Below are 13,668 nucleotides of genomic sequence, written 5' to 3'. Positions count from 1 at the left end.
GCACATTCCCAGATGATGTGATCCGGGTTGCCGATTGCTCCACATTTACAAGTGTCTGTGATGCACTGTTGTATTTTAGTAAGTAACTGGGATATGGTCCAAGTCCCAACAGGTAGTGTATAGCTCCGTTGGTAGGAAGAAAGTACATCATTCTTGTTCTTTCTTTTATATTAGAAAGGAACTGGTAGGTTCTCTTGCCTGTTTCTGCCCTGTCCCAGATTTCTTGCCATGCAAGCTTTTATTTACTTATTTAATATGGCTCTTGTGCCCAGTATCTCCTCTGCTGGAGCTTTTTGAGGCAGTATCATGCACCTCTCTTTCTTACTGCTAGGTCTAGAGGTAGCAAGCCTAATATCACCAGCAGCACCTCAGTCAGTGTTGTTCTATATGCCCCTGTCAGGTGAAGGGGTACACTTCTCTGTACTCACCATGGAGCCTGTGCTGTTCTTACCTTTCTGGCTCTATGAGCCCAACCACTCAACCCATAGCCCACAACAGCGAGTAAGAGTGAACTGTGGTACATTCTTATAGCAATCAGTGGCAGCTGAAAACCTCTTTGGCCAGTCGTTGCTATTTTATTTAGGATTTTAATACCACTCTGGCAGATGATTTCTACAGCTTTGCTTCAGCTGCTGGCACAATTTGTGTCTGCCACTAGCATGGCTCTCCATTCACCTGCCGTCATGGCTCTCCATTCACCCACCGGCACCGCTCTCCGTCCGTCTACTGACACGGCTCTTCATTCTGCCTCCAACATGGCTCTCCATTCTGCCGCCAGCACGGATTTGCTCCCTGCCAGTGGCATGGCCCCTTACCCAGTCTGACGCCTACTTCTGGACGAGTCTTCAGTTTTCAGTTTTTGTGCCTAATTGTTGCACTTGTTGCACGTTTCCTTTTCTGTGTCTCATCAGTAGACAGGATTTCCACTCTCACTTCAGTGCCAATTTCTGTGCCAGTTTCCAATCCAATTCTTCTTTATGTACTACTGGCACTGCCACCTCCAACAGCTTGTTTTCCTGACGCATTTGCATCATGGACCCATAATTTTTTTGGTACCTATGGTGTGCCCACTATCCAGTGCCCCACCTTCACCTGCCAGGGCATCTCCCTCTTCCCTTCGTCTGAGCCTGTCAGCATTATGGTATAGCTAGTAGTTGCTGTCAATGAACCTCACCTCCTGACAGCCACAGACACCTCACTGATGTCCCACTCGGCCCACCACTCTGGATGAGCCCATGAGTAGTTTGATGGCTCCACCATCATTTTGAGGAGAAGGAGCAGTGTGGCCAGGCTGGTCGCCTCACCACTGTCACCACTGGTACATACATCCGCAGCTGGTGGGTTGCCATACACCTGGTGTCGTCTGCTGCAGCCAGTCACATATGGCAATCCCAATTCTAGCTGAACACACCATGTGCTTACTAATATTGGTGGGCTAATAGTTATAGTGTGCACATTTTCTTCAGAAGATTAACTGAAACCCTGGAAAAAGTCCCAGGGCCCAAAAATAACATAACAATATGTGGAGAAATGAATACACACACCAGTGTTGAGAGTGGAATTATTAATAAGTTCCTGAACATACTGAACACTTCTGACATGTTCCAAATGAATACTGCTACTAAGACATCAAAACCTTCCACATCAATCTTGGACCACGTATGTACAGACAATGACAGAGAAAATTGCCAAGTACTTGCAAAAGATCTAGACCTCTCATTTCTTTACTATCAGACAGTAAAGTTAAATAAAGACTTGGTAAAGCCTGCTAAACTTCAAGCCTACAAAAGGACTTTCTTGAAACCTAAAATGCATCGTTTTTATATGGTACTGGCAAGTTCTGAATATAGTTCTGATTACTTTTTAAGGAGATCATTTCCAAAAGAAGCCACTTCAGTACTAGCAGCTAAAGAAAATAGATGACTGTGGGTATTAGTAAGCCCTCCAGGGCACTTAAATTTCTCTCAGATCTTTACAAAACCATTACACTAATCCACTGTCCCTAAATTACTTTCACAGGTACAAAGAGATACACAGGAGGGTACTGCAAAAAGTCATTCAATGACAAAATAATACATAAAAACAGTGTGGTATGGGATGTCATAAAACATTAAACTGGAAGAGGCAGATACAAGTATAACAACATACAAAAGAAAGATGGCTGTGTGTTATGTTTTAGTCCATTGATTGGCATTATATTACTTTGAAAAATCCTACATCATTGAGAAATGATCTTGGATGAATAAAAAAATAAGTAAATGGCAGTAGAAAAATAAAAAATCCTCACAAATTGGCACATTTTATAAATGATTATTTCTCTCGTGGCAGAAAAGTTGCAAGAAAATTCTTCATAAAACATGTGGTATCCACAATGAATTATATAGCAAGCTCAATGATGATGTTTCTTTCCCACAAGAGTGTGTGAAATCTGGAAGACAATAAAGAAATTACAAAATTACATCAGCATGCATTTATTTATTTATTCATCCTTCGACCATTCAGTACAACCCTGTAGAATATGTCAGATACATCATAAGAATAATATAAAACATTTAGAAAGTAGCACAGGATTAGAAGACAACAGGGCAGGAAGATGAGGTGGGTCAACCCGAGCATTCAATACCTCTCATCTGTTTTGAACCATGATGTAACTGTGTCGTGTTGTTTTGTATGGGTCATGGTGGCATGGCATCTTTGAAATACATCACATTTGAAGAAGGCATGTTTGGCTATGTGGTGGCGCACTCTTATGTGGAATGTTTGTGTTTCCAAATTGTTTGTGAGTGTTGTTAGTAAAATTGGACTCACTGAGTGCTTTTGTAATGATGATGATGATGATGATAATTAATTATTATTATTATTATTATTATTATTATTATTATTATTATTATTATTATTATTTTTCTTTCCCGTCTCAGACGTTATGTCTGGTTAAAAATGGAAAGTGACGCGGACCTTGATCAAGCGTGACTTCCTTTTAACTGTACGAAATACGTTACATTGCATTTAGGAACTTTCGGGTAATTGAACATGTATCAATAATTATAGATTTCTGTAGTTGTATATATACGTTTGGATGTAGCTGTATTGCGTTTATGTACTGGTGGATATTGTGTGGTATGACTCCTGTAGTTGATAGTATAATTGGTATGATGTCAACTTTATCCTGATGCCACATGTCTTTGACTTCCTCAGCCAGATGGATGTATTTTTCAATTTTTTCTCCTGTTTTCTTCTGTATATTTGTTGTATTGGGTATGGATATTTCGATTAGTTGTGTTAATTTCTTCTTTTTATTGGTGAGTATGATGTCAGGTTTGTTATGTGGTGTTGTTTTATCTGTTATAATGGTTCTGTTCCAGTATAATTTGTATTCATCATTCTCCAGTACATTTTGTGGTGCATACTTGTATGTGGGAACGTGCTGTTTTATTAGTTTATGTTGTATGGCAAGATGTTGATGTATTATTTTTGCTACATTGTCACGTCTTCTGGGGTATTCTGTATTTGCTAGTATTGTACATCCGCTTGTGATGTGATCTACTGTTTCTATTTGTTGTTTGCAAAGTCTGCATTTATCTGTTGTGGTACTGGGATCTTTAATAATATGCTTGCTGTAATATCTGGTGTTTATTGTTTGATCCTGTATTGCAATCATGAATCCTTCCGTCTTACTGTATATATTTCCTTTTCTTAGCCATGTGTTGGATGTGTCTTGATCGATGTGTGGCTGTGTTAGATGATGCGGGTGCTTGCCATGTGGTGTTTTCTTTTTCCAATTTACTTTCTTCGTATCTGTGGATGTTATGTGATCTAAAGGGTTGTAGAAGTGGTTATGAAATTGCAGTCGTGTAGCCGATGTATTTATATGAGTGATTGCTTTGTGCATTTTGCTAGTTTCTGCTCGTTCTATAAAGAATTTTCTTAAATTGTCTACCTGTCCATAACGTAGGTTTTTTATGTCGATAAATCCCCTTCCTCCTTCCTTTCTGCTTAATGTGAATCTTTCAGTTGCTGAATGTATGTGATGTATTCTATATTTGTGGCATTGTGATCGTGTAAGTGTATTGAGTGCTTCTAGGTCTGTGTTACTCCATTTCACTACTCCAAATGAGTAGGTCAATATTGGTATAGCATAAGTATTTATAGCTTTTGTCTTGTTTCTTGCTGTCAATTCTGTTTTCAGTATTTTTGTTAGTCTTTGTCTATATTTTTCTTTTAGTTCTTCTTTAATATTTGTATTATCTATTCCTATTTTTTGTCTGTATCCTAGATATTTATAGGCATCTGTTTTTTCCATCGCTTATGTGTAGTCGTTGTGGTTATCCAATATGTAATCTTCTTGTTTAGTGTGTTTTCCCTTGACTATGCTATTTTTCTTACATTTGTCTGTTCCAAAAGCCATATTTATATCATTGCTGAATACTTCTGTTATATTTAGTAATTGGTTGAGTTGTTGATTTGTTGCTGCCAGTAGTTTTAGATCATCCATGTATAGCAAATGTGTGATTTTGTGTTGGTATGTTCCAGTAATATTGTATCCATAATTTGTATTACTTAGCATGTTGGATAGTGGGTTCAGAGCAAGGCAGAACCAGAAAGGACTTAATGAGTCTCCTTGGTATATTCCATGCTTAATCTGTATTGGCTGTGATGTGATATTATTTGAATTTGTTTGGATATTAAGTGTGGTTTTCCAGTTTTTCAGTACTATGTTTAGGAACTGTATCAGTTTAGGATCTACTTTGTATATTTCCAATATTTGTAGTAACCATGAGTGGGGGTACACTATCAAAAGCTTTTCAGTAATCAATGTATGCGTAGTGTAGTGACCTTTGTTTAGTTTTAGCTTAATATGTCGCCTCTGCATCTATTATCAGTTGCTCTTTACATCCTCGTGCTCTTTTGCAACAGCCTTTTTGTTCTTCATTTATAATTTTGTTCTGTGTTGTATGTGTCATTAATTTCTGTGTAATGACTGAAGTTAATATTTTGTATATTGTTGGTAGGCATGTTATGGGGCAATATTTAGCTGGGTTTGCTGTGTCTGCTTGATCTTTAGGTTTCAGATAAGTTATTCCATGTGTAAGTGTATCAGGGGATGTGTATGGGTCTGCAATGTAACTGTTAAATAATTTAGTTAGATGTGAATGTGTTGAGGTGAACTTCTTTAGCCAGAAATTTGCTATTTTATCTTTTCCAGGGGCTTTCCAATTGTGCGTAGAATTAATTGCTCGGGTGACTTCATGTTGCAAAATTATCACTTTGGGCATTTGTGGTATCATCTTGTATGTGTCTGTTTCTGCTTGTATCCACCGTGCATGCCTGTTATGTTGTACCGGGTTTGACCATATGTTGCTCCAGAAGTGTTCCATGTCTGTTATGTTTGGTGGGCTGTCTATTTTAATGTGTGTGTTATCTATTGTCTGGTAAAATCTCTTTTGGTTTATGTTGAATGTTTGGTTTTGTTTCCTTCTATTTTCACTTTTTTTGTATCTTCTAAGTCGTTTGGCCAATGCTTGTAATTTTTGCTTCTTTTCATCTATTTGCTCTATCACTTCTTGTCGTGAGATTTTACCTAACCTTTTTCGTTTTTTGTCTGATATTTCATTTCTTATAAATTGTGTTAGCTGTCCGATGTCTTTTCTCAGTTTTTCTATTCTGATCTGTAGCCTGTGTTGGCATGCTGGTTTTGCGGGTTTCTTCTGTGTGTTAGTTGGTTCTGATCTCTGCCTAGTGTGTATATTTAGTGTAGTGAGTGCTCCTATATAAACCAGTAGTTGAAGCTCTTCCATAGTTGTATTTTCATTTATTTTGTTGTGTATGATTGTGTTGATAGTTGTCATTGTTGTTTCGACTTGTGGGTTATTTGGTGGTCTATGCAAGAATGGTCTAATGTCTGTATTTGTGTCTTTGTATTCTATATATGTCAGCTGAAATTTTTCTTCTATATCTAACATGTGTGTCACTTCGTGTTCTATTTGTGCTTGTTCTGGTGGCTGTCTTAAGATTTCATTTTTCTCTGATTGTTTAATTGATGCGTGTTGTTCTTTGTTTGTTTGCTCTGGGATGTTTGAGTCCATTACTGTATTTTCTTCTTCTTCTGATAGCACATTATTTTGTTACAGTATTTGTTGTACTTGTTGTTTGATGTTTTCTAATTCTGACTGGGGTATCCTGTTATTTTTGATTATTACACGGATCTGATCAGCTAGTCATTGTTCTGTTAAAAATTTTAATTCTGGGTATCTGGTAATAAATTTTGTGTATACTTGTGATCTGTATCCAGTTGTGTTTGTTCCTAAGTTTGTTGCTTGGTAGTAACAGAACATGAGGTGTTTGTGAACTTCAACTGACCATCTCATTCTCTGTCTTTGTTTTCCTTCTAGAGTGGATGCAGGAAGCATATCCTGCAAAACACCTCTATTTGGATTTAAATCATTTTCTGTGTGGCTAGCAGTGTCGTTACCATTGTGGACGGGCATAGGGTTCAAGCGTCGTTCCCGACCATGACAGCGATTGTCCGAGGCTTCATTAGTTCTGCCCTGAACCAACTAATCACACTAAAAGGGGGGGTTAAGCATATTAGTGGTTTTACGACTGGCAGAACATACCGGAGGCCTATTCTTTTCCCGGGCCTCCACGGGATTTATTATTATTATTATTATTATTATTATTACTATTACTATTATAGAGAGTTTGTGAGAATTTGTTAATGAGTTACTTTGAAGTTGACAAATGTGAGTTATTAGATTCATTTCTGAGTTTGGAATTATTACTACGGTATGTCGTTTATCATTTCAATTTTACATTTTGTTTTTTGCTAGAATTCATGTGACAGTGAAGTTCATGAGTAGGTCCCTGCATATTACAATGCAGGACAACATGTTGAGCACGATCAAGTCCTACAGTTGTTCAGTTGACTAGCCATGTACATGAAGTGGTACATTCATGGACAAGGTATGAAACTGACTGAAGTTGCTGCATCTCACAGATGGGCCAATATATAGTCGGTTGGACTATGTATGGTGTTGCATCCAGAGACACTCCCAGTTTGAAAAAGCTATACTTTATATTTGAGAGATTGTGTTTATGATATACTGTTTTTGTTATCACTAGACTGTTAGATTTATGTGTCAGTTGACTTTTTATGATTTTAATGCTGTTATTTCTTTATTGTGGTATGGATGTTCAATGCATAATTGTACTTTTTTTGTATATCGAAATAAGTGTCAGTGTTACTTTTTATGAATTTTTTGTTTGTGCATTAGTTGTTGGTACCCACACACACACACACACACACACACACACACACACACACAGAGCCGGTGAGTTGCCTCCTTTCCTCCTAAAAATATTACCGTCTCTCATGTCTTCTGGCTTTTTTTAATGTAACTCTGTTTAGGATTTTTGTATTGGTATCGGTATATCAAATTGAGCGCTACAGCTCAACTGACATTGTTGATACCAGCTTTTGTTGGTTTTCGCAATTATTCACTATGTGTATCAGTCATGGCTTTCTCTTTCTTTATTTTTTTATTTTTTATTTTTATTTATTTATTTATTTATTTTTTTCTTTGCTTTGCTTAGTGCAGTTTGATTTAGCTTTTTGTTTTGGTACTGATCTTTTGAGTTGGTGTATATTGCTAGAACAATGTTTTCAATATCAGTTATATTTTCTTTGCTTTTGCTGTCCATCTTTTTTTTCCGGAAACTATTGTTTTTATGTTGTCACTATGTTTTGTAATTTATACTATCAATGTGATTTTGTGATTGGTGTGTTAAACTTCAGTTTGTTTCCACTACAACCCCTACTTCCTACAATACACCTGTTAGCTTTTATTATAAATAATTTACGCAATTCTGAACTTGATGTTTACATTTTCATACCCTGTTAATGTTTAAGGTTACTGGTCGTCATCTCGTGTTGGGGACTAGTATGACGTCACTGGTTTATCTGATAAGGTTCCAGTCTGTTCTGATGGCATGCATAAACAGCATACACATGTCATTAACAAACATACTAAATGAGTCCTTTAGTTCTGGTATTTTCCAGGGTGCCAAAACCATGCACGAGTTGCGCCCTTACTAAAGAAATGTAACGCGGAGAGTACAGAAAACTACATACCAGTTCCACTACTGTCAATGTTCCAAAAATTAATTGAATAAATCTTTAAAGACAGACTAACAAGTTACATGAATAAATACAACTGTCTTAATAAAGTACAGTTTGGTTTCTAAAGTGGGAGAAATGCAATATTGGCCATCACAGAGATCGCTAAAATGGTATTTGAAGCTCTTGATATGGATGACCGTGTTACAGACATATTCTTAGATTTGTCCAACACTTTTCACACTGCTGCCCATAAAATACTACTACACAAACTAGAAGCACTAGGTGTAAGAGTAATAGTAACTAAGTGATTCGAGTCTTACTTAGAAAATAGGATACAAAAGTAGACATAGTTCACATCTGCTGATGATAAATATTCAGTATGAAACAATTGTCAGACAACATACGCCTCCAAGTAATGTACTGAGTGTAATACTATTCTTAATATATAGTAATGGCATTCCAAACAGTATAATGCATGGGTACAAAGTTCTCTTTGATGATAACAACAACATCGGAGTCAACTCCTAACAGGGAGAGAAATTAAAACCTCAAGGATGTTGACAGTTCGACATTCTGTAATAAACCAAGACTGAACATAAAGAAAGCAAACAACATGCTGTTCAACCCTACAGAGAAAACAAGTCTGTTGTATTACATATAGATGAAATATATGGAAGGAGAATTTGACAGTGCAGTATACATGTAAGGAATTGAGGAGGAGATTAGTGTTTAACATCCTGTTGGCAATGAGGTCATTAGCAACGGAGCAAAAGCACGGATTAAGGAAGGATGGTAAAGGAAAGTGGCTGTACCCTTTCGAAGGAACCATCCCAGCACTTGCCTTACATGATTTAGGGATATCATGGAAAACCTAAATCAGGATGGTTAGACATGGGTTTGAATCACTGTCCTCTCAATTGCGAGTCCAGTGTGCTACCCACTGTTCTACCCTACTTGGTTGTAAAGAATGAATAATGTTAATATCTGTATGTATGTACTATAATCAGTTGAATATACTGTATGCATAATATGTTTTTGTATGCCTGCTCTGTAGTTAAACAACGTATACAAAATTTTAAGACCTACATATTAATCAAGAGGAAAATGTATGCAATGTTACTGCCGTTACTGCCACTTTCAGGTTTTGTATTGTAAGATGTAGGCTAAATATTTTATAATATGGAATTACGTTGACTTGTCCTATATTGCAAGTATACATTTTGTATATAATGTAATCAAATGGGACCAAACAAAAATCAGTCAATCCATGATAAACCTATCTGCAGATTACATAATTTAGTTTTAACATGTGGTTACTGGGTGTCAACTGACATATAATGAACACAAGCACATACTGGCAAAAAGAATGTCATCAGCATATTATTCTCTTACAGTTCTAACATCAGTCTGTTACAGATGATGTTTTGTGGTGACATAAGATTCCTGAGTATGCACAGTTCTTAGCAAAGGGATTCATTTCTGTGGATCAAAAGGCACTAAATGTGGACACTGCTTTCAAACTGCTGTAAACAGCTACAATAATAATAATTGACAGTAGTAGTTGGGCTCACTGTAAAGAACTTCTTTTTTTTTTAAATTAAAAACTGAGTATTCTTACTGCACCAAGTGAGTACTACATCTAGTACCAATCTGTTGTGAATATCAGGGAAGACCCTGGTACATATTTCACTAATAGATTCCTTAGAGGACTCTGTGAACGGGTTGAAAACCAAAGGGGACGACTACTCCACTATTGTCATATTGCAACAAAAGATCGCAATGTAATGCCTTTACGAGAATTTATCTGGTGCAAATTGTGTGTGGTCAAAAGAACATTATAGAATTGCTACCAATCGAATGAGATGGTGCAACTGTTAATAAACTGACCTCACATTTGGGGGGGGGGGGGGCTATACTAAGTTGTGGTTTTTCTATATCATTTCAGCCAAATGCCTGGCTAATACCTTTAGAAAGGATACAGGCGGCCACCTATTCTATCCTCGTAAAATATAGTAATATATTCCATGTGTATGCAATTTGAGTTATTAATTTTCATTGTGTTTATTTATTTTGTCATCCTTTGATCACTGTTTTGAGAGATAATGGATACGTCAGTATACATTTACAATCTCACCTACACTGTAAATTACAATTTATATGATGACAGTTCCTTATGTTACATTCACACACACAGATGTATTCTCCACTACTGCACTATGAACATTAAAACTATAATGGTGATGAGAGCAAAAAAACAGTAGACGCATTAGAAAAACTTTATTTACCTCAATAATCCAGCTACTGATATTGGTGTTACGCAAAGTTAAAATTTCATTAAGCAACGCTTTCACACGATATTCGTCCTCTTCTGTGCTCGGTAGTTTCGATAAACCTTCTGTAATAGAAAAAAATGAATCCGGGTCGTCACTGTCTTCGATATTTCTACGTTTCGTATCATCCGTTGCCCCACTAGTGATTCTCATAGCTCGCAGAGCACTATATTTCACGGTATTTCCATCTTCACCATCCGCCATTCGATTTAATCTGTTCTCTCTGTGGAAATACCGAAAATGTGGTCTGAAACAGGCACCAGTTATTTCGTACTCAAGTTTAGGTGCACGTATTTCAAATAGTAACATAACCTTTCTGCTTAAAATAAGTTTCTTTGCGCAATTCATGTCACGTATCGTAAGCGGAAAAGTTTGATACTTTTATATGAGGATCTGATAATACACACAAGTTTGAATGTACAGTATAGTATCACTACATAATTGAGGTGGAGGTGGAATGGAACTTACAATATCAGATTATACAAGATAAGTGCTTAATAATCTACGCTTCGAGCCAGGAGTCACATGGCTTTGTTTGTAAACAAACGAAACTGTCACGGAAAGAAACAATACATTTCTTTGCAGTTATTTTAAAAGTAATTGTTTCTGACAATGCTGTCATGCACCAAGCTATCTTTTTGCACCAATACAAAAGCAGGAACACTTACGGTGGTCGTATTTGTGAGATGAGGTTTAGGGGAGTATTGATTTTCTTTGTGGGCAGTGTAGTATGTTACCTGCGCATCTCCGAACTTGACAAGTTTGACCGTATGATGAAGAAAGTGTTGAAGTTTGTTAAAGGCAAAAAAGATGAAAGAAAAGATTACGCACCTTCTAATATCGGCTTCAGTACCGGTGACCAATACGCCAAACTACCGGTTTCCAGACCCACAGAAGAAGCGTCAACAACAATAGAGCATGCATGCGGATATAGTGTAGATATAAACGGAAAGGACAAAAGCCTTACAAAATTGCATAAGGTAACATGGCAAGGAAACCTGGAGAAAGTCAAAGCAGCAGTTAAAAAAACAGACATTGACATCCGTGACCGTTCAAACAGAACAGCATTGCATTTGGCTGCAGCAAGAGGTCATGCAAATGTTGTGTACTTTCTCGTAAATAACAAAGCAAACGTTAACATTCGAGACAGTGATGGAAAAGTTCCTTTGTTGAAGGTATGAAGCGCGATTTTAAAACTAAATACACCTTTTACTTTTTTTGTGATTAGCATTTTGGAAGTAACATTGTTTTACCATAGAATGACAACAGTGTACATCTACCAAACACAAAAAACGCTGCATAGTACAGAACCTCTACTGCATGAGTTAAAACTGTAATGTTTCAACAGTTCTAAATGTATTGATAATCTTATGTGTAATCTATACTATACCATATAAATTTCTGTCGGCACATTCTGCATGTTATTGAATATTTTGCTGCACTCTTAATGTTCCCTCTATTTGTTACCAGTTACTCAGTCAGATGATGCATACATATGACAGAGTAGAACTACAAATGATACCAAACAGGATAGTGCAAAAACAAAATGCTGTACTGTTATAGATAAATTTTCACTACAATTCAAATCGTAACTAACAATAACTGACAAATCCTATATCACAAATGTGATCATTAGGATGATAAGAAATAAATAAATAAATAACATGAGTTAGGTTCTCTGTAGTTTCTCTCACTCACCTATGATCTAATTAGGATGCTCACCAGGGAAAGTCCAGAAAAAGCTGCTTATGTACAACACTGATTACATGTTCCTCATGCAGATAAATCCCTTGTACATGAACAGAGGTACACCAGAGTAATTAACTGTTTGACAGTAGAGAAAAAAATGCATAGTACATCAGTTTGAATGTGTGGCTCAGCTGTGAGTGTGATGCAGTTCTGACTGTACAGTTAGCAACATTCACTGTCTGCAACAGATTATCTATACTCTCTATGTAATTTTAAAATGTATGCCGAAATCTAAAAATCAAATAACCTGTACTTTAGTGAGAGTCTTCCATTATATGGAGGTATAAGTTCATTTCTGGTAAAATCATTATCTGGACCTCCTGTGTATTGCAAGCAGTTGCCTCAACCAAATGTGCCATCCAGGCATATCAACAGGACTGATGCACACTACAGCATCACTGATGTTCCCCTTCTGTTACTTTTGAACTATAATGACAGGTTTTCCTGCTGGTTGCATCTACATCTGCACTCCACAAGTTATCATCATTGTTTATTGGTCCAGACTGATATGTTGCATACATTGTTAGTTCATTGGATATAGGATCACTCAATTCCCAAAAATAGAGAGAGACATGACATACATTACAGTAGTTATATCCTACAGATGCCATACAGAAAGATCTGTAGGACACAGGGAGAAGTTGAAGACATACAATGCATCAGTCATAAATTACTAATAATTAACAACCCAGTTTCAGTAGTATTAATTTCCAACAGTTCAAATTTCAATTTAAAAGAATAATTTACACTTTTTATGTTTTGCAATTGAGAAAATGTTTTACTGAGTAGAAGCAGTGTTCCATTGGAAATGTCAGAAATTTACCTATAAAAGACTTTTTATTTTCCTGCTGCTGTAAATGATTAGATAGACTATTGAATAATTTAACTAATATGAAAAACATCTAATACAATACTGTTCTGGACTGAATCCTGTTCTGGACTGAATCATGTTAGTAATACAGTTACTTCTTGTACTGTGACTATGAACATGTTTATTTTTTTGTAGTCTCTTAGTTCATGTTAAAAGGTACTCATTTGTAAGCAATATAGTCTCATGTAAAGGCAGGGCAGTGTCATTATTTTCAGTTGAAAGAAGAAGGCTTGAAGAATGTGCTACATGATTCTACTCATAATGCCTTAACTTACAAGTACCCAAGATAGGCTTTTTCTGCATACTAGATGTGTTTCTGGTGAGGATAAATCCTCTCATAAGATTGATCCTTATCAAAGGAATGACTGAAAGTATGCATTATAGAGATCGTATCATAATTAACAGCAAAAAGTGACACAGGTGAAAATATTTTAAATGTCTAGACTCGTAGGACCTAACTGAAGTGCATATTGCCGTGGTTGTGGAATAAGTCAGTACATGAAATTAACAGCAGACAAGTTAAGTAAAATTTACATTAATCTTATGCAGACAAAATTCCAATATTGGTCCAACATGAAAAATAATCTACTTTACTTATTTTC

At 36.4% G+C, this 13,668-nt stretch overlaps 2 protein-coding genes across 4 annotated transcripts in view; one reads left to right on the top strand and one right to left on the bottom strand.

Annotated features, from left to right (window-relative positions):
* The window catches only part of LOC124722992 (malonyl-CoA decarboxylase, mitochondrial-like), a 100,464-nt gene extending 89,403 nt beyond the window's left edge, over positions 1-11,061 (bottom strand). Inside the window, exons 1-2 of one of the 3 annotated variants that reach the window (XM_047248162.1) lie at positions 10,915-11,061; positions 10,402-10,669 (exon numbers count right to left, since the gene is read on the bottom strand). In XM_047248162.1, the coding sequence (XP_047104118.1) occupies positions 10,402-10,650 (249 nt within the window). In that variant the 5' untranslated portion in view covers positions 10,651-10,669; positions 10,915-11,061. The other 2 variants (XM_047248163.1, XM_047248161.1) reach the window with 2 other exon arrangements.
* Positions 11,062-11,132: 71 nt separating this feature from the next.
* Positions 11,133-11,627, top strand: LOC124722187 (ankyrin repeat domain-containing protein 7-like). Its single transcript, XM_047247386.1, has one exon. It carries the CDS (start codon positions 11,133-11,135, stop codon positions 11,625-11,627), a length of 495 nt encoding a protein of 164 aa, XP_047103342.1.
* Positions 11,628-13,668: the final 2,041 nt, after the last annotated feature.

This window comes from Schistocerca piceifrons, chromosome X (assembly GCF_021461385.2).
Source record: "Schistocerca piceifrons isolate TAMUIC-IGC-003096 chromosome X, iqSchPice1.1, whole genome shotgun sequence".
Taxonomy (NCBI): Eukaryota; Metazoa; Arthropoda; class Insecta; order Orthoptera; family Acrididae; genus Schistocerca; species Schistocerca piceifrons.
This window is presented reverse-complemented; position numbering and strand designations above follow the sequence as displayed.